We start from the raw sequence: 20465 nt of genomic DNA, 5'->3' as shown, positions 1-20465 counted from the left end.
GCTCGATCTATTTAGTTTAGCAAAGAGAAGGTTAAGCGGTAACTTGACTGCAATCTATAAATACAAATATTTGATAATGGGCTCTTTGGTCTAGCAAAGAAATCCAACAGCTGGAACTAGAAGCTAGACAAATTCAGACCAGAAATAAGTTGTACATTTTTAACAGTGAGTAATTAACCATTGGAACAATTTACCAACGATCGTGGTGGATTCTCTGACAATTCACTGACAATTTTAAAATCAAGACTGGATGTTTTTTCTACAAGATCTGCCCTAGGAATGATTTTGGGGACGTTCTAGTCTGTCCTCCTGTATAACACAGGCCACAGATGATCCCAATGGTCCCTCCTGACCTTGGACTCTATAAATGCCTTTCAGAGGTTATCTCGCAATTGAATGTCCAATCACCTGTGCCATGATCACCTTATAGGAGGAAGAGAAAAATCAGGTCAAATTTGAACCAAGCTTTTCACAATTTCATCCTGATGATAAATGTTTCCATGAGTCAAGGAAATCAAACTCTAGTGGAAAGTTTGTGATAGGGAGGGGAGAACCTCCTCTGCAGTGTTTACAGCCCAAACATTTCAAGGCTGCTCTCCTGCAGGACTTCCTGGGAGGGAGCGTGATTAGGAACAGATGGTAGCTAAGTGAAATTGACTGGTTTGCTTTCATGATCTAAGCTGAGAGAGCTGCAAAAATTGAACACCCTAAGAAGTGAACCAGGTGGCTAACTTCTAAGGCCTGACTCAGCAAGGTCGTTAAACACGTGAGTAGTCCCATGTGATTAAGTGCATGCTTAAAGTTATGTATGTTGAGCACACAAAAATGGATGGGACTATTGGCAGTTTTGTGTATCTTGTTGAATTGTAGCCTTTGTGTTTTGGGTCTGTTTCCCTATATAAATAAGTCTGCGTATGAGCTGAGCACTTCCACATTTTTGGCTTGTCTTCATACTATCTGCTTGCTAACCTCTGGAATCACTTTGCCTACTCTCGCTGTCCTCTGATGTATTTTGTGCTTATTTTTAAATCCTCTAGCACAAGAGGTTGGCCAAAATTCCATTGGTAGGCCCGATTCAACTCCCCTACTGCAACTCTGCACAGTAGTCCAGGAGGCAGCCAAAATTTCGACTTATGGCCGTTTCCACAGCGACAAAGCAGTTGGCTTCTGCTGCTACTTAATGGGAGCAGAGCTAGGCAGGGAGATCATTCCAAATTGGAGCATGTTAGCTAAAGTTCCAGCTATATGCGGGACAGAGAAATATGAGCTATTAAATCTTTAAACTATAGCTGGTCAAAGTTGTGAAAAGCTCTCCATAAAATGTCATTTCCATTTTTCACCAATTATGTTTGAATTGAATTCTCCCAATCCACTGCACTTCTAATATGCAACCGGTGGTGCAAGAACCATGCTGGTTGCTTCAGTGTAGGAGACACACATGTGCCCAGGACACTTCCTGGAGTGGGATGTTTCAAATAGTGACATGCTAGAGCTTGGGAGAAGAGTAGCTGTGAGACAGCCCTCTCAAATGGGGAATGGTATAGGGTCAAAGAAGGGGAAGATTAGTAGTGGTGAAAATCAGAGCAATTTTCTTTATTGATTCAAGGGGAAAGCTATACTTCTATCCTTCCCCCTCTTCCCCCCACCCACCCCCGAAAGGGGGCTCATTGCAAAACACTTTAAAGCCAGTTGGAAGTCAAAGACCAAACTTGTTTGAGCTTTGCTAGGCAATGAGGTTGTAAGCTGTTGTGAAATACATGAGGTGATGCTTCAGTGTCTACTATATGATCTTAAAGCAAAACACCAAAGGAGTCTTATCTCAAGCTCTTTAGTCTGAGGACAATTAATGGAAGCAGTGATGTTACAATTCTCTGCCATGCTTTGATTCTGCTAATTTAATCACTTCTCCATGTTCTACAAACAAGAGGTTGGCTCCCCCTAGTGACACAAAAGATTATTAAATGTCTGCAAAGGAAGGAAACGGTTTTATGTATGAATACCTCTTCTTTGTGCTTTCAGTGAAATTACTACATTTTAAGGCTATTTGCTCGACTCTAATGAAATAATTTAAAACATTTGCTGTACTGTAGCTTGAATTAAAAAGAAAATGGGAAATCTTGGGTCAACAGTGAATTTCAGTTTAAAGCCCGCAATCTTTCATCTCAGAAGATCCCAAACTATTCATTCTAGTCGCCACAAGCGTGCACTGATTCTGTGACCCATAGTCATGTGAGAAGACCTCACTTTCACAAGTCCTCTTAACTGAACATCATGGCAGTTACATGAGCAGACGATAGGATTTGGGCATTAAGAGTAAGATTTTGAAAAGCACCTAAGTCCCTTTTTCTAAAGGGATTTAGGCACCTAGGAGACAATATGTTAAATAGCATACATGTTAACCTCGATATTAAATTATACCTGTGTGTTAGTATATCTCCATGCACACTATACTTTACTTATATCTGTTTCTAACCCAATAGAGTTACAGAAGTACAAACAAGTGCTTAACTGCTGTTAGTACCTCCCAAAATCTCCCCCAATATATACCAGAGCTTTGGAGGACCACAGACTTAAGGTGGAATTGTGGTTCCACCCCCTTGAAAACTCTCATTGATTTCGATAGGCACAAGATTTGATCAATAGCGGATTACACAAATCTTGTAAACAATTATAGTGCCAACTCCTTTACAGGCAAAACTCATTTAAGCTGCCAGGGAGATTTCCTAAGGCAAGAAAAAAAGAGCAGAACCTTCTGGGGCTGCCACTTTTCAATCCTCTTTTAACATGTGGTCCCGCCTCAGTCTTGTGCTATAGCCGGGCTGCACCAAAGAAGAATGCAGCCCAGGACCCTACAGAAGCGTGGCTGGTGTTAATCAGAATCTGGAGAACATTTCCTTACCAGCTCAGACCAATACTAAGTTAAACTATATTTTCTGCCTAAGTTGATTGGCACGCCCATCTATTAAAAATGTGTGTGGCTTTCCAGCAATCCTCTGTGGAGATTATGTGGGTTTGTCAAAGAACAACTGTTATATATGAAGTGGGCAGTCCATCGCATTGGAGGGGGGCTGTGGATTTTATATGGTCTGTTTTTATCAGAAAATGTTGACGTGTCAAGAGCCAGGGATGGGCTCTTTCACTTAACTCTAGGTGGTAGATATTAACAAATATTAGATATTTTGCAAGCTCCCGCTTGTTCTGCTGCCTTCTATTGTATACTTTAAGGATTTCATTACCGTGTAAAGGAAATACTCAGTAGCAATTAGTACTTAGGGGATGCATACACATTTTAAAGATAAATATTTATATTTTGCACTGATCTATATAATTGCGCCTCATTATACAATCTGTACTGCAGAAATGACTTGCACTCTTTTCTGCAAAAGAGTGTACCGGTGTTAACAGATTGTTGTTGCTAGTTATGGGAGCATTTAACACGGTCTTTCATATGCATCTCCCATTTGACACCAGTAGTGAGCAGAGCTCTTTGTGACCTGTAGTTCAAATCTATATTGTCCCTCAAAATGACCACACCTTACCTCACCTAGGAAGAAGTGACACAGGCTAGAAGCTACCCTGTTTCCAGTCAAACTTGCGGCTGGATTCAGTCAAACTCCCTTAACCTCTGCAAATGCTCGGGGTTTGCAAAGACTTCTTCCTGTATATACAAGCCAGGCAGAAGTTTCTATCATTCAACTCATGCACTGTATGTGGCAGGGTGTTTTCCTCGCTGATCAAGAGACTGCAGAATCAGGGCCCTTATCCATTAATACCGGATGACTGAAACATCCTTTTGTTCAATGGGAAACTCTGCAGACAAGAGACTTTGTGACCAAGCATCTGAACCGCCCTCCCTATTTGTTGGAGGCTGAGGAAGAGACAGAATAAATAATGTTGATTGCTCACCCACCAATATTGCATATAAAATCTTGTGGGGGCAACAATGAAGCATCCTTGATAAGAGCAAGGGCTTTTTCAGAGTACCCTCTTTGGAGAAAGATTATCTGATCTTGTTCTTTTGTCTCTGAAAAGCCCTTGAAACAAAGCACCATCTGTTGCTGTTTGGCAAAAGAAGCCAAGGTCTCCTCTGACAAAGGCAGGCTTGCTATTGTTTGCTCCTTAACCCTTTCAGCAACAAACTTTCTCTTGTCTCTATGCAAACATTTATTTAGAGTATAAAGTGACAACCTTCTTCCTGCCAATCCCCCAGCAATCCTGAGTTCAGCTCTTGACTCTGCCACTGACCTCAGTTCACTTGGTTAAAAGCTCTCTGCCTCAGTTTCCCCAGCTGCAGAACTGGGACAATACCCTGTATGTACCAAAGAGAGGGTTGGGAGGGTTAATCGTAAAGCTTTTTGAGATCCTCAAATGAAGCCTCAAGGGGTTACAAAAGCATATGGCAACAATGTAGGCTATCGCAATCAGGGGCATGTTTGTCACAGCTACAGTTGGCTAAAAAGACAGAGGGAATTTTTTTTTTACAATTTTTTTCCTTTTTTGTGTGCCAAAGTTTGATATTTCAATGACCGTTTTAGCTGAAACATCAAAAATTTAAAAACTGTCTGACAATCCCAGTAGTTTTCAAACTTTTGTACTGGTAACCCCTTTCACACAGCAAACCTCTGAGTGTGACCCCCCACCCCCTTATAAATTAAAAACACATTTTTTTAAAATATTTGACACTATTATAAATGCTGGAGGCAAAGCGGGGATTGGGGTGGAGGCTGATGGCTTGCGACCCGCCACGTAATAACCTTGCAACGCCCTGAGGGGTCATGACCACCAGTTTCAGAACCCCTGGACTATCCCTTGTCACAAATGGCAATGCAAGCCCCATAATACTCTTCTAATGCAGGACAGAAGAGAACATATGATGGCATTACCAACTGCCTTAGAAATGTAATGAATAACTACTGCATTTTGGGATACTACTTTGTTAAATGCTGTCTTACCAAAGTCGTCCTCAAATTCTTTTTGCATCCTAATCCTTCTGGTTGGAGAAGTGCGGGATTCAAATCCATGACTGAGAGATGTTTGGAAACTTCGTCTAGGAGAGGATGAAATAATTTCCGCTTGATTTTGAGCTTCAGAAAGAGCATCAAATATGGAGTGATTCCCTTGATTTGCTGGTTTTCTCTCTGGACTGTATTAAGCCAACAACAAAAATGTGCTGAATGACAGATGTGAATGAGAGAAATCTTTCCAAACATTGTATTATGTTAACAAGAAAAGATATATAGTAGGGTTATATTTTGACTTCAAGATAAAGTGGGCCAAATTTGTCTTGGATTAAATCAATAGAATCTAGATTTATATCAAAATTATACCAGGAATGTATTTTTCCCACTGTGTCAACTTGCCATTCAATGCTGAGCCTGATTCTGTATTCCTCAATGGACCTTGGGGAAGCAAATGAATGAAAGCTATGTGTAGTGTCACTAAAACTCCCACACAAAATCTCCTGAGGAAATAGTGAATACAGAAATGGACGCAGAAAATCTTTTGTATGACTATAGAATCTTGCTGCCTAAAATGGCTTCAAGCTGTAATAGCAATAAGACTGTTTGTTTGATTCATCCGAGGATCTCAAAGCACCTTACAAACAAGAATGAGTAAACTCTATGAGGTCAGGAATTTGTTTGTTTACAGGCCCAGATCAGGGCCCCATTGTGCTAGGTGTGCTATACAAACACACACCCAAAAGATGGTCCCTGTCCTGAAGAGCTTACAGTCCTTAGACCATCATTATGGATCATTATTCCCATTTTACAGATGGAGAGACTGAGGCAGAGGTAAAGCACCTTGCCCGAGGTGCAGAGTCACAAAAAATGGGGAGGAATAACTAGCTTCCACATGTATAAAACAGACCGGCACAATTGGCGTTTAAAAAAAGTCACACTTTCTGGTTAGATTTCATTAACAAACAAATATTATAAACAGAGATACAGATATGAGTAGAGCGTTTTATAGTTGGCTATAAACATACCACTACAAAGTGTTCTATATGGTTATAAGCAATTTACTGGACTCTGTAACAATGGATTAACCATTTAGTAAAATGTCTGTCTGTTTATTAGCTCTTTTATAAATGGAAGCTTCACATAAAGTTGGACCAAAAATCATACCTGCCAAAGTGCAAAATCCCCCTTCCTGTACCTTGATGATGATGGAGAAGCTAAAGAGGCACCTAATTACCCATCCAAATTACTACTTGCTCCGAGCTGGATTTTTCAGCACTCCTGAAAATGGAAATAACCACCTCACTGTTTTGAGGCTTAATTCATTAGAGCTGGATTGTGCAATCCACGCTCACGTTAAGGAGTATTTGTTCCACCACCATGAGTCAGGGTTGCACAACCTCGCCCTAGATGTTTGCAAAGCTCGTTGAAATGCTTTTATGCAAGGTGCTATGGAAAGGCAAAGTAGCGCTCTGTATCACGTTTCTAGGACTTGCGGTGAGCATGGCGAAGGCACAGCCAAGTCCTGCAATCGGTGTAAATGCTTTAATATGGTGAATCCTGTCAAAATGCAGCCTATGGGGTCCCAATGAGCTGCTTTTTCCTGCAATCCTGTCCAACATCTTAGTAGTCAGGCAGCTTTTAACCTGGATTTGAGCTGCACGTCTCTGAGCGCAAAGCAGCTCATTGCCCGTTGGCTACATGGACACAGGGTCCACTGGGAATGTTTTTAAAAACCCTGCACAAAGCTTAGCTAAAAAGATTAGGAAGGAACGCGTGAAAATGGGCACCTATTGATCTAGCAGCAGCCCAAACAAGGCCGGGAGACTGAGGCAGACTGAAATATTGACAGATGGTTTTTGTACAAAAAAATGAATGTGGAAATGGGTTTTTTTTTATCAGCAATCAGCTTAGGGAAATCCCATTTCATTTTTTTTCATTAATAAGCTTTTCTTTGTTTTTTCTGGTGCAGAATGACCCAGAAATAGCTAAAACGAGTAGAACGGCTCCTACCAACTTGTGCCGTGGATGCTGTCTTCAGAAAGTGGGTACGAAGATGGAGTAGGGGGAGGTGGCAGGGGATTTCTCAGGAAGAAATTCTAATATTTGTCTCTGACAAATACTTGGGGCCTGGTCTCTGTATTTTGTGCCAGTTTCTTAACTGGCTCCACGGCTTCCTTAGGGATCACTCGGGAAAGGACATATCCTGCCTCAGAAAGGGTGGAGATCAAGGGCCTGATCCAAACTCCCATTATACTCAGTGGAAAGACTCCTGTTGGCAGGTTCAGGCCCTAACGGGAATATAGTAATAGCAGGGAACAGAAGAGCACTTGGTGATCTCTCCTGGTTCTTACCCTACATCCATCTGCATGGTAGGGTAGCTGAATGGAAAGCATAGCTTGGCATTGGCCATGTACACAGGGAGCTTGCCATGGTGGCCTTGAGCCTGGTCCGTAGCAGAGCACATGCTCCAGACCAAGTGGAAGTGCCGGTAGCTACTCGAGCCATTGGCACAAGTATGGGAGCTCTTGTGCGCAGTCAAAGGGACAGAGCATAGGCCAGTGGGTGTGTCTTAGCATGCATGGACTTCAGCACAGGCCTCCTTGGTATTAGTGAGGCACCGAGGCATGTGTTCCCCTCTTGGGCCTCAGTCCTGCTGCTCGGCAGGGGTGACTGGCTGACCAGGCAGCCTTGCTCCAATGCAGGGCCTGGTTGCTTTGCAATCCCCATTCAGCTCATTGTCTTTCAACTTGCACGTAGGCTGGCACCGCAGCACCTGTGCAGGGCAGGATCAAAGCCTTGGGCACAGATCTCAGCGCAAACAGAGGGAAAAGGGGCACGGCAGAGTCACTGGGGAAAAGGAGTTTTGAATCCTGTGGAAGTGACGTGTAATTTGTTAATGAATGGAGCTCTTCAAGGCCAGAGGTCTTCATTTGTACCTATTCAAACCTGATATGAGCTGAGGATCTCTGCAATGGGACTGTCCTGATTTCCACCCACTGAGGAGCCAGCCCTGCAAACATTCACTTTTGAAAAAGTCTTTTTTGTTTAAGACTCAGTTTGTTCAAAAAGTTCTGACCAGCCCTGGTCTATTTAATTACCCCTCACTACTACATGATGGCTTGTAGGAGACGGTCTCTCTCATTTCTTTATTGGAAAATATAGTTCAAGCTTTTATATCTGTCATCTGTTAACTCAAAGGGAATTCAGCCTGAAAAATAACTGATGGCGTGATCTGGCCCTAAGAGCAGAACTTGGCTTATCATTATTCACCCAACCCTAGTTCAGTAACAGCCTAACACATAAATACTCAGATACTGGGTGACATGTTGGCCCACTTGAAGTCCAGGGCAAAACTCTCATTCACTCGACTGGGGCCAGGATTTTCACCCATTATGGTCTTTGACTTTCTCACCCACAGTCACATGCATGTAATCTAGGCAGGGCTGTTTTTCCCCCTTTTATCACAGGATTTTATCGTTCTCCTCCTTTTATCGCCGGATACAAGACCCTTCTACTTCTCCTAGGTGCCCAGATGAATTCCCTGATTCTTCCCATTATTCCTGGATTTTAAGTGGGACCTTCACTACTGGGTGTCTCTCTTAATTTTGATTCCCTTGTTCCTGGGCAAGGTGACTGTTCTCATCACTTCACTGATTCTTCCCATCACTGTGTATAGAAGAGATGCCTCTTCTTTCTTTTACATAAATCTATGTTGCCGTTACAGGCCCAAGCTGCAAAATTAGGATCTTGATTTCAAGCAGTCCAAAGTTTGGGGTGGTTCAAAGCCAGTGTTTTGATCTAGGCCCATCTCTAATTTCCAGGCATCCTCATTCCGCCTATTGTCTAGTCCACCACTGGCTAAGAGAGGAAGACAAGGCCCTGTTTATAGGGGTATTGACCAAACGCTTTCGGGTAAGAGGGTCTGCATGAGATATTCTTTCCCCACTACACAGACTGGCTGCCTAGGCTATGTGTAGGGCCCTTCGTTTTCAAGTTTTATTTTATTTAATTTTTTCCTGGGAATTTATCAGTGTTTATTACGACGACAACAACAACAAAAAGAGGTGAAAATCGGTGCAAAAAACTATGCATTTTTCTGGGTAAATATTGGGGTCTAATTTGATGGACAGGACGACAGGGGGGAAATATTAATGCTTTGAACAGAATTCAGTTTGGCTTGCTGCAGAACCGAAAACACATTGCCACCTCTGAGATAAAGAAAACAATATATCTCTATTCCCCAAATAAAACTTTTCATTTGAATAAACAATTTACTGTTGTAGACTTAGAACTATTAGCCATAAATATTTACATTTAATAATTGGGTTGGGCCACACCATTTGCAGCACATACACTCAACTTCATCCCTTTCTCCTGTTTTTGTTTTTGTTTTTAAACTTGGGTTCTGAAACGTATTCTGATATAGATTTTTGTTTCCTTCCCGTTTTAGTGACAAATATTTAAACCGTTATCTTGAAATGTGTGTGTGGTGAGCGTGAGACCCATCAGTACGTTCAGCTGCCTATGCACTTCAGAACTTGCATGCGCGCCTGTTTGTTTATTGCGTGTATCTTCTAGACTAATACGTAGTCTTACGCCAACAGGCAGCTTTGCATATACACACAGACTAATCTATTATCGTAATACATAGATCTCACGCAATGGATTGTATTTTCCTAATAAAACAAGTTATTTTTTATATATTTAATGATACAAAAGTAGGGTAAACATGGGGGGGGGAACTAGTAATATTTTTTGTAAAACCCGGGATTTTTTTTGGTAAAAATCAGTTTAAACTGAAAATGAAGGATCTTAGCTATGTGCTATAGGGCAGGATTGGAGTGAGTGTCTCTTTATATTCTCCACCTTCTGCACCTTCATCTCTATTATCAATACAGCACCATCACTAGAAGTTCTTCAGCAAGCAATGGACTGAGCTCAGCGTTACCCACAACCACAGCCTACCTTCCATCCCTCAAGTCCAACTGTAGCCGTATTTTGTACGTACACAGTTCCTTTCATCTCTCAGGGCAGCGATCGCAACAGGGTTTTGATGCTTTGTGTGAAGGCCTCTATTGGTCAAAGCGTTTCTGTGACGCCATAAGGACCTTGACTGCGCTTGTTAAACAAACGGAGCTCTGCTTTTTCAGTAATGGCATTGTTCGGGAGATCAGCACACTCTATCTTATTTCTGCTTTGTCTGGTGTTTGTCAATTACAGTTGAGGGTCGATTCCCATCTGGATTCAGGGGGATTTCTGCACCTCACTTCCATTAGCGTGAATGAGAGTTGCATATAAATCCCAGGGCATCAAGATGAGAATAACAGACCGCACAGCTTAATGGGCCTGATCCTGAGAGGTGCAGAGCATCTGCAACCTTGCTTCCCTTTGAGGAGGTTTGTTTTCCAGATCTTTTGTGCTGTACGTGGGTGACGTAACTGCTGCATAATCCTTGCAACTGATCCACTGGAACAGGAATCAGTACAACCTTTGTGAATATGGTTGATGCACACAAAGAAGAGGTTTTACCTTTCAGTAATTCCAGTAATTACTGTTCATAACTTCAGTAAGCTGAGCTATCCAGATTTCTCGCTCCAATTTCCTTTTCCCTCTTGTTTACTTTGTTTGATCAGTAAAACTGTAAACAATCTTCTTAGAAGAATCTTGTTCCATATTAAAGGCATTTACTGTATGAATGGCAGACCCCACTTTGCATGTGAAGAGCAGCAGGTCTCCCTTTTGGTAGATCATGCTGCAGTTCAATATTGAAATAGAATCTAATACTGGAAATCCAATCCCACACACTTCAAATATTGCCTTTCTTCTGCTTTCTTCCCAGTATATGCACCCTGTGGGTATGAATTTGGCCCTGAGGAGGCAAACAGCCAAACTGTGCTTTATTACACCAGTGTAAATCCAGCACCTCATACAACTACTCTGCATTTACATCTTTGTAAAGTGAGAGTAACATTGGCCCATCGTATTGGTGGTTTCGAAGTCCAATGAAAAACGTAGGCCAGGATATGGCCCTTAGTCTATGCTGCACTTCCTCTCTCCCCTAGTAAGGAGAAGGAATATGTCAAGAATGGGAAAAGCAAATGCTGACTTTGTCTCAGGCAATGCTGAATCTGCACTTGGAGCTCTGATCCTCACTCCGGTTCAAGGATCCCTGCTGCAGCCATGCAAACTCCTTCCCTTTTTCTGGGAACTGCAAATTAGGGACAAGATTTGGGTCTCCTAGTCCATCCCTGGCCAATCCAGGGGTATATTTGTTAGTGCTCTGTCCTGTGGGGATTGAGGAGTTAAGTCTACACTGATGACTAGGGCCCTGCCAAATTCATGGCCATGAAAAAGTGTCCCGGACCGTGAAATCTGGTTTTTTGTGTGCTTTTAACCTATACTATACAGATTTCATGGGGGAGACCAGCGTTTCTCAAATTGGGGGTCCTGACCCAAAAGGGAGTTGCAGGGAGTCACAAGGTTATTTTAGGGGGGGTCGCGGTATTGCCACCCTTGCTTCTGCGCCACCTTCAGAGCTGGGCGGCTGGAGAGCAGCGGCCGTTAGCCAGGCACCCAGCTCTGAAGGCGGCACCTGCCGGCAGCAGCGCAGAAGTGAGGGTGGCAAGACCAGACCATGCCCCCCTTCCTTCTGGCGGCGGCTCTGCCTTCAGAGCTGGGCTCCTGGCCAGCAGCCGCCGCTCTCCAGCGCAGCAGCAAGGGTAGCAGTACCACAACCCCCGCCCCCCACAATAACCTTGGGATTCCCCCCCCCCACACAACTCCTTTTTGGGTCAGGACCCCTACAATTACAACACCCTGAAATTTCAGATTCAAATAACTGAAATCCTGAAATTTACGATTTTTAAAATCCTAGGATCGTGAAATTGACCAAAAAGGACAGTGAATTTGGTAGGGCCCTACTGATGACACAATGAAGTCTCTTTATACAAATAGCTCTCACTGTACAGAATATATTCTACAAGCCAGGAGTTTTCCGTGTACCACCATCTGCATTAAACCTGCACGGAATGTAAGGCTGATGGGAAAATCTGAGTCCGCATTAATTTAATCAACTTTATAAAGAATGTTCATAGTGTAGCTTCCAAAATTGCCATTCTCGGCCACATTCCCTCTTTAATTAAACTTACATTTGTGTGGTGTGTGATAATACACACAAATGTGTGCACACACATAGCTAAATCTACAGTAATCATAATTTCTCTCTTCCCCCACCCTCCCTAATGTCAAGAGTAAAGTGAGTGAAAACAATTACTGTAAATGAATCTATAGTATCCAATTGGCTAAACCACTCTTTAATCTTCTGCAAAAAGGAGATCAGTAGAGATTTAACTAGGTACTCATAAAGATAATCAATTTAGTCTACTTCTGTCAATGCCATATGTTATACCAATGTGTGTTCTGTGGCCAGGGGCGGGGAAGGGGAGGTGAAGGAAGGAAGATCCACATTTTACTTTTCTAAACATCTCTGGGATAAAAAACACCTTAAAAGTAATGTCTTTAGACAAAAGTAAGCTTATAGAACTAAGCATGATGCATGGTAAGCAATGTATGTCTTTGGTGCTTGGCATAAAAGTACAAAAATCATAGTACATTGTTCAGGATAGTTTTAAATGCCCCCATTCCCTTCCCATCCCCTTTGGAGATCATTCTACATTCTAATAGGAATCACCATGAGGAAATCAATGGTTCATGACACTTGAAACAATTATTTAACATGAGTAAGAGTTCTGCCTAGATCTGGAAGACCCATTGGCTCTAATCCTGCCAGGTGATCAAGGCTGGGATTTCAATGGGAGTTGGACATCTAGCCCCATAAGGCATCTGGAAAAATCCCACCCCAAATTGTTTGGAGTTGAGGGTGCTCAGCACCTGACAGGATTGGGCCCACTGTTAACTTCAACTCCAGAACTTTCAGCCTAATTTTTCTGTACATACCAAACAGAAGCTTGGCTTAAGAATACAGACATTGGTCAATAAGCAGAGATCCATCAGCTACTGACATAGACTCACTCTAGACCTGAATGTTAAGCTTGGCATTAAAGTTTTCCTAAACCTAGGAATAGGTGAGTTAAGGTTAGGACTGTAACTCGGACAATTGGGCTTAGTATTTTCAGGGATTTCTGATGGGGGATTTTTAAGCAATGAATTTCCCTTTTGCTTGCAAAATTCCCATTGGTTTTAGCTGGCGTTGTGCACACACAAGCAGGGCTGGATTCATCTTTTGTGGGCCCGACGCCAAATCTTTTGTGGGCCCCCATGGGGGCAATGGAACGTGGCGTGGGGAGGTTGATCCCTGGAGCGAGGGGCTGGCCTGGGGCAATGGGGCGTGGCATGGCGGGAGCAACCCTGCTCCGCCCAGTGCAAGGGCACTGTTTGCAAACCGGCTGGTGCCAGATGCACACTGGCCCACCAGGCCCTGTGCTGTCAGCATGCCCCTACCCTTTGCTCCACTTGCACTGATCCGGGCGCAGGGCAAGTGGAGCAGGCTCAGTCAGGGCCGCTGGCACCATTGTAAACCAGTACTGCACATAAGAGGCCTGAACACAGGAGGAGCTGGGAAGTTGTGGGTGCTCATTACCTCTCGGGATCCGCAAGTTAAGGTCTGATGTGTGCTCCCCACTGCAAAGTACGCTGCGATAACTAGCTGCGCTGGGATAGTGCCCCAATCTGCACGCTGAAATTTTGGTGCCTCTGCAAGTTTATGAAAGTCCTTCATGTAATCAAAGTGTTTTGTGTGGCTCAAAAGAAAACATCAAGAAACGTGCAGGGGGGAAAAGCCATCAACAGTCACACAAAGAAGCCGGCTTCTTTACACCATAGGGCCCTCCACCTGCACCATGCAACTGCTTAAAGAGCTAACACTTTTCTGCAAAGTACACATGGGAAGAGTTTGATTTGAACAGTGAGGCCTCCGAGAGCACAAAGTGTTGTCTCTCCTCAGAGGATGGCCCTGAAACAACGGATCTTCCTTCTATAATTTAATTTAAACAACCTGGCACACAATGCTTTTAAAACCTAAGAGAATAGAAAAGCAAACGGGGAAAAGTCTCTCTACAGGGTTCAGTAGATTAATAGCTCTCCCTAGTGGGCAATCATTGAATTGTACCGGGAAGATCATAGTCTTGTGGGGCCAAATCCTGCAATACCTTCTGGAAGGTGTGGGGTGCTCTAACTCCATTGAAATCAATGAGAGACAAAGGTGCTCAGCACCCTGCAAGATTGGGCCCACCACTTTCTAAGTAGCCTGACGTGCTCGTATATAAGGGAGGCTTTCTCTAGCCTGATCTTCATTCATCTGATCCAGTAGAGCTAGCATTAGCTACAGAACATAGGGTGAACAATTGTTCTCCATGCCCACGGAGGGGAGGACAAGAGGTAATTGGCTTAGTTTGCAACAAAGGAGATATAGGTTAGATATTAGGAAAAACTTTCTAACGCTGAGGATAGTTAAGCACTGGAAGAAGTCACTTTAGGTATGTCTACCCTGCAATTAAAAGCCTGCAGCTGGCCCATGCTAGTTGGCTCAGACTGTGGCTCAGGGGCTGTTTAATTGAGGTGTAGAGGTTTGGGCTCGGGCTGGAGCCCAGGCTCTAGACCCTGCAAGATGGAAGAGAACATAAGAACATTAGAACAGCCCTACTGGGTCAGACCAAAGGTCCATCTAGCCCAGTATCCTGTCTTCCGACAACAGCCAATGCCAGGTGCCCCAGAGGAATGAACAGAACAGGTAATCATCAAGTGATCATCCCCTGTCGCCCATTCCCAGCTTCTGGCGAACGGAGGCTAGGGACACCATCCCTGCCCATCCTGGATAATAGCCATTGATTGACCTATCCTCCATGAATTTATCTAGTTCTTTTTTGAACACTGTTATAGTCTTGGCCTTCACAACATTCTCTGGCAAGGAGTTCCACAGGTTGACTGTGCATTGTGTAAAGAAATACTTCCTTTTTGTTCGTTTTTAAACCTGCTGCCTATTAATTTCATTTGGGTGACCCCTAGATCTTGTGTTATGAGAAGGAGTAAATAACACTTCCTTATTTACTTTCTCCACACCAGTCATGATTTTATAGACCTCTGTCATATCCCCCCTTAGTCGTCTCTTTTCCAAGCTGAAAAGTCCCAGTGTTGTTAATCTTTCCTCATATGGAAGCTGTTCCATACCACAGAGTCCCAGAACTCAGGCTGAAGTTGGGCTCCCCCAACCCAAACGTCCACACTGCAATGGAGCAGCCCCTTAGCTCAAGACAGCTGGCACGGGCCCAGCCGCGGGTATCTAATTGCAGTATAGAAATACCCTTAGGGAGGCTGTGGAATCCCTGTCATGGGAGGTCTTTAAATATGGGTTAGAGAAACACCTGCCAGGGATGATCTAGGTATTCTTAATCCTGCTTCAGTGGGAGGCATCGACTACATGGCCTCTTGGGGTTCCGTCTAGCCCTACATTTCTGTGATTCTCTAGAGCGCCTCACACAAGATCTTGGGGCAGCTAGCCCATCCCACAGCCAACACAGCCGAGGCTATGTTCTATTTTTAGCATGCTAGCTTGATGGGAGCTAGCACGAAAGCTGAGACTCACCCACTCAGTTCCAACGGCAGACGTACCCTTGTGGTACAAACCTAACTCCTGGGCTGAGTTCAGCACAAGCCCAGGCTTGATAGGATTCAGGCAAAACTCTGCCGCTGAGTTTTGCTTTGAATTTCTGGTCTCTAAACCTTTGCAGATTCCTGTGAACTGCAGGCGACCAGTTTGGAACTGCTTTGCTTTCCATCCTCCAGGACAGCGAAGAACCTCGTGGAGCATTGGGATAATATTGTTGCCATTTCAGGAAAAGATGTGGGGGCGGGGAGAGAGATTGAGAAACCCAGATCCCAATCCCCCCTAAACTCCAGAGAAGTTTTGCTCAAGATTCCAGCTTTGTGGATTAGGGCCATCTCTCGAAAAGGCTGTTGTCAAAATGTTCCTGTTGATCAGCCTGATCTGTATAAATTGGGGACTCCCTATTTCTGTAGATCTTGTGTCAAAATCAGCCTATTTGGCAATTCTCTGACGAAGGAATAAAGAGCACTCGTACTCCATGCTGAATCGGTGCCATTTATTTTAACGCTATGTGTGGTCAAAGCATTTAGCAAAGAATAGTATAACCAGATTTGTTTACCTTCTCGTGAGGAATCTGGGAGATGGAGAGGCTCTGCAGGTTATCGGCTTTCCTCGCAATAGGCACGTTTCCACTTCAGATTCCTTCTTCACGGTAAAACCTTTGAAAAAAGACAAATGAAGGTTTTTAATAACTACACTCTTCACAGGAATGAAAGGGTCCCAGTTTTGCATCTGTTCTTCTCTCCCTACTTAAATACAAGCACTTAGCTCTTATATAGCTCTCTTGATCCAAAGATCTCCAAGTACTTCAGGAAGGTGGGTCGGCATTATTATTCTCATTGTACAAAGGGGGAAACTGAGGCATGGGGTGGGGGTATGGCGTCACAGGCCAGTGGCAGAGCCAGAAATAGAACCCTGGTCTTTAACTTCACAGGTGCAAAGAGAGGAGAATAAACCTATGAGACCCTTTTCCCAGCTTTCCAAACAGGGAACTTCTTCTCAATCCAGTCCCACTCAGAGTCTTACGACTTCCTCAATGTGCACAAGAAGAGCACCTGATGGATAGGTTGGGGAATCTAATTTATCCCTATCTCTTGAATTTCTTATGCACCCAACTCTCCTCTCTGTCAGCAGAGTAGGAACAGTCTTTATTTTGGTGTCTTGGAGCACTCCAGGCATCTGGTGACCAGACATTTCCCTCCCCTCGGGCTCCACTGGGAGGATTATCAGTGCTAAGCCTCTAGCTATGCAAACAAATAACATAACTGTGAGAGCTGGGCCCAAGCTGGGATGTTCTATCTGAGAATAGCTTCCCCAGAGTCTGAAGGGTTCAGAGCTGGTGACCCAGACTGCCCCAGCCTCTACTAAATACGGTAAAATGTTCACTTCATACTGGTACAAACAGAACATTGCCCTAAAGTCTAGCCAATTTCTGCTGTTTTCTACAGGGGTGATATTCAAAGGCAAAATAGACCATGGAAAGTCAATGGGAGCGGAGTGGCTCACTCCCATTTCATGCCTTTGAAAATCTCCTGCAGTGCTAATGTCAGTCATCCTGTTGCATCTTGTGTGACCATGCTCTACCTTTCCACACATTCTTCACGGCTTTCCCATGCATCACCGAACTGGAGCTCCATGGTAACTCCTCAGTAACAGTGGCTGTGTCGGACAGAAGAGCCTGTATCCGCTCCTTCCTTTTCTGGGCTTCTGCTCCTTCGGGGCTACCCAAGTAGAGAGTGCTGTCCTGTGCATGGTCTAACGAAATCCATAAGCCGTTAGGACTTGGAACACCCAGGAGTGTTCGTGTGTTCATTGTCCTGTTTTCCTCACTCTTAGGTGTCGTGGGCTTTGACCATGGAGAAGACCAATTGGGAGGTTCTAAAGGTATATGTTCCTCTCCTCCGTTGTCGTTAGAATCTTGTAGCCTGCTTGTTCCCCTCAGTCTTTCAGTTGCCATCTCAATCCGCTCACCAAGCTCCCTGGCTAGGGAGTGAATGGCCTTCACCCTATCCTGTGTATTTCTATACGGAGGGGGGCTGGAAGTGTCCTCAGAAGCTGAGGCCTTGAGGCCAGATTTTGCAATTTTCAGTGGAAGGAAAAAGCTCTGGGGAGGCAGGTACCGAGCTGGAGAAGGGGTGACTGCCAGGTCTTTAAGGTTCAAAGGGCTGAGGAACCCACTTTCAGATGCCAGTGAAGAAGGAAAATCGAATGTCTCTGTTGCTTTAGGTGGCTGAATTGTTTTTGGATGTAAGTCACTGTTTAAATACAAAGGGGGACCCACATCAGTGCATGAAGTAAGATACAGTAACAGAAGTCAGGCACATTTTTAAAGGCGACCGGACAAAGAGACCAGACACAGAATAAGGCAGCTCATGAGACAGAGAGCGAGAGAGATATTGATGCTTATAGATTAGAAAATGCTTGACAAATCCAGGACTGAAGATGTAGAGTGAGATGCTAACATCTAGGACAGAGCTTCAGAGACTTGTCTATTAAATGCTGCAGAATTAAAGTCTTTAATAATACGAAGCATAAAACCAGGCTGAAATATTGGCCTATACCTAGACTGCACGAGATTCTCGTGCTGTGTTTATAACCCAGTCACTGATTATTAGAACCAACCCGTACACTGGGCAAAGTACTATCGTGGTTGGGAATGGGTTTGTTTTTTGGTACAAAACTCTAATTTGAAATGAAATATTCTTATAATAGAGAGAGAGAGACTGAACCTACCAGCAAAAGAAATCACACCAGGGCTTTTCTGGGGAAGATCTCACAATGCTTTACAAGCAATAGTTAGTTAGGCCTCATGACCTCCCTGTGAAATGTCACGATCATCCTTTGACAGCCTGGTAAACTAAGGCACACAGAGATTAGGCCATTTTTCTCCCACAGACACAGAACTCCTGGCTCCCGGTGAACGACTTCAACCATTGCACCTGCATTAGTATGTGATGAGGCAGATTTTAAGATGGGGACTGACAGCACCTGGCACATCAGACTCGAAGTCCTTTCTTGTTGCTGACTCATTACAGTTTAAAGCAGAACACTTATGACAAATCTCCAGGACACACTAAAGAAAGGGCTGAAGAGATGCACTTTTGTATCTTGGTGGCTCATGTAATACCTGCTTCCCTGCTCCTCACTTCTCAATAAAGCATATGATGTTTTATGCACCCACTCCATAAAATTCCTTTCCAGGCTCCTTTTCATTGCCTGTTCCTGCAATGAAGGAACAACAATTAATGTAATTGCAAAATAATTATGGAACAATAAAATACTGCTTGGTCTTCACCCCATCTAATAGCTGGCCTACATAATCAGATAAGAGTCAACTACAGATGCCAAGTAATGAAGCTGTTCTTTCAGCTCAAGCAGTGGAAGCTTATGCTTTTGCACCTAAAGGTCAAGGGTTCCAACCCTACGGATACCCAACCCATGCAGTGATCATCATCATCATCATCATCATTAGAACTTGAATTCCTGTATTTGTCCAGATAGGACTCAATTTATATAAACACTTAAAATCACCTCCAAACACAGGACAGCTGGTCAGGATTTTATATATATATTTTTTCACTCTATCACCATCCTTGTTCATTTATCTTCCTTTATGTACTTACTTGGGCAAGTTTATACCGAGAACCTTGTGTTGCCGGAACAGTTCCCCTGTTTAAAGTCTGTGCCACCCCAGAACATGATTTCTTTACAAAAGCTTCCTTCTGTTTCCTGTACAACTCTTGCAATCTCTGAGCTCTTGTTTCTCTGGCCTGCTTTAAAGACTTTTTCTCTTCTAGGTTTTTCTTCTTTCTCTCCTCAATCTTTCTGTGCATAAATTCATGCACTTCTTCTGGGCTGTAGGTGTGGGCTTTCCCTACGTTTACTCTCTTCTTAGCAGACTGGTTAACATTTTCCTTCTCGGACACTTTCTGTCCTGGGCTGTTTGAACCCTTACTTCTTGGAAGAGATGCACTTTTTCCCCTGCTGCAATTTCTTGGCTCTATTCCAGCTTTCATTAACAAGGACCTGGTCTTTTCTGTGCTGTAATCAGAGGGAGTGATGCTGCTGATTTCAGTTGAGGAAGAATAGGTTTCTGGATATGGCTTTGGATCTTCTGCCCTTCCTGTTGTGGTATCTTTCTGCAGCTTTGTACTTCTGTATTCCTCACAAGATTGGTTTTGCAAATGTAGATCCCTTAGTATTTGCTTTGCATCTCTGGTCAGTGCATTGCTGGCAATTTCAGTGGAACTGCCAAGTGCGGTTTGACAGCTTTTATGCGGAAGGCTGTTCCACATGTGATCGCCTCCACCGGGAACACCACTTTCTCTAGAGCTTTGTTCCATCTGTGGGGCTGCTATAAATTCTTTACCAGGTTCTGCAAAAACATTTTAAAGCAACAGTTAGTTTATTACTTTTGGGATGTATCATTTTCTGTATCGAACATGTCAGTCACAAAATCTACTTTCCGCTAACAGTCTGTCAGCATTTGCATTTATAACTCCGGCTTTTCTGGAGTTTACTTAGCAGTAAAACCTCAGCGCAGCTTGAAAATCGCTGCAGGTTTTTACTAGAAGTCAGAATTGTAAGGGCTCTTTTTTTTGACATTGCAGTGGTCCGCTATATGAATGATCTGTGGATTATGGACCTTCCATGTAAAAACAATTGAATACATAAGAGCAGTTGCAGACTCCTTATCAAAAGGCCCTTTAGATAACTCCATCTAAGGTCTCGGTTCAAACACAATGACACCATCAACTGGCCACATCTCCACAGCGGACAGTTGATATTGTAACTGTTCCAGGGGGCTGTTAAGTGAGGAGCTGGGGAATTGTAGCCATTTTTAATCTCAGGAACTCCTAATGACCTTGAAGAAACAATTTGTT

At 43.6% G+C, this 20465-nt stretch overlaps 2 protein-coding genes across 2 annotated transcripts in view; one reads left to right on the top strand and one right to left on the bottom strand.

Annotated features, from left to right (window-relative positions):
* GPSM1 (G protein signaling modulator 1) overlaps window positions 1-20465 on the top strand; it is a 210471-nt gene that overhangs the window by 9259 nt on the left and 180747 nt on the right. The window lies entirely within an intron of this gene.
* CCDC187 (coiled-coil domain containing 187) overlaps window positions 1-20465 on the bottom strand; it is a 70206-nt gene that overhangs the window by 33730 nt on the left and 16011 nt on the right. The window contains exons 10-14 of the mRNA XM_037879911.2: window positions 19206-19957; window positions 18710-18804; window positions 17167-17837; window positions 16142-16241; window positions 4953-5143 (exon numbers count right to left, since the gene is read on the bottom strand). Coding sequence (XP_037735839.1) covers window positions 4953-5143; window positions 16142-16241; window positions 17167-17837; window positions 18710-18804; window positions 19206-19957 — 1809 coding nt within the window. The remainder of the gene's footprint in view (window positions 1-4952; window positions 5144-16141; window positions 16242-17166; window positions 17838-18709; window positions 18805-19205; window positions 19958-20465) is intronic.

This window comes from Chelonia mydas, chromosome 16 (assembly GCF_015237465.2).
Source record: "Chelonia mydas isolate rCheMyd1 chromosome 16, rCheMyd1.pri.v2, whole genome shotgun sequence".
Lineage (NCBI taxonomy): Eukaryota > Metazoa > Chordata > Testudines > Cheloniidae > Chelonia > Chelonia mydas.
This window is presented reverse-complemented; position numbering and strand designations above follow the sequence as displayed.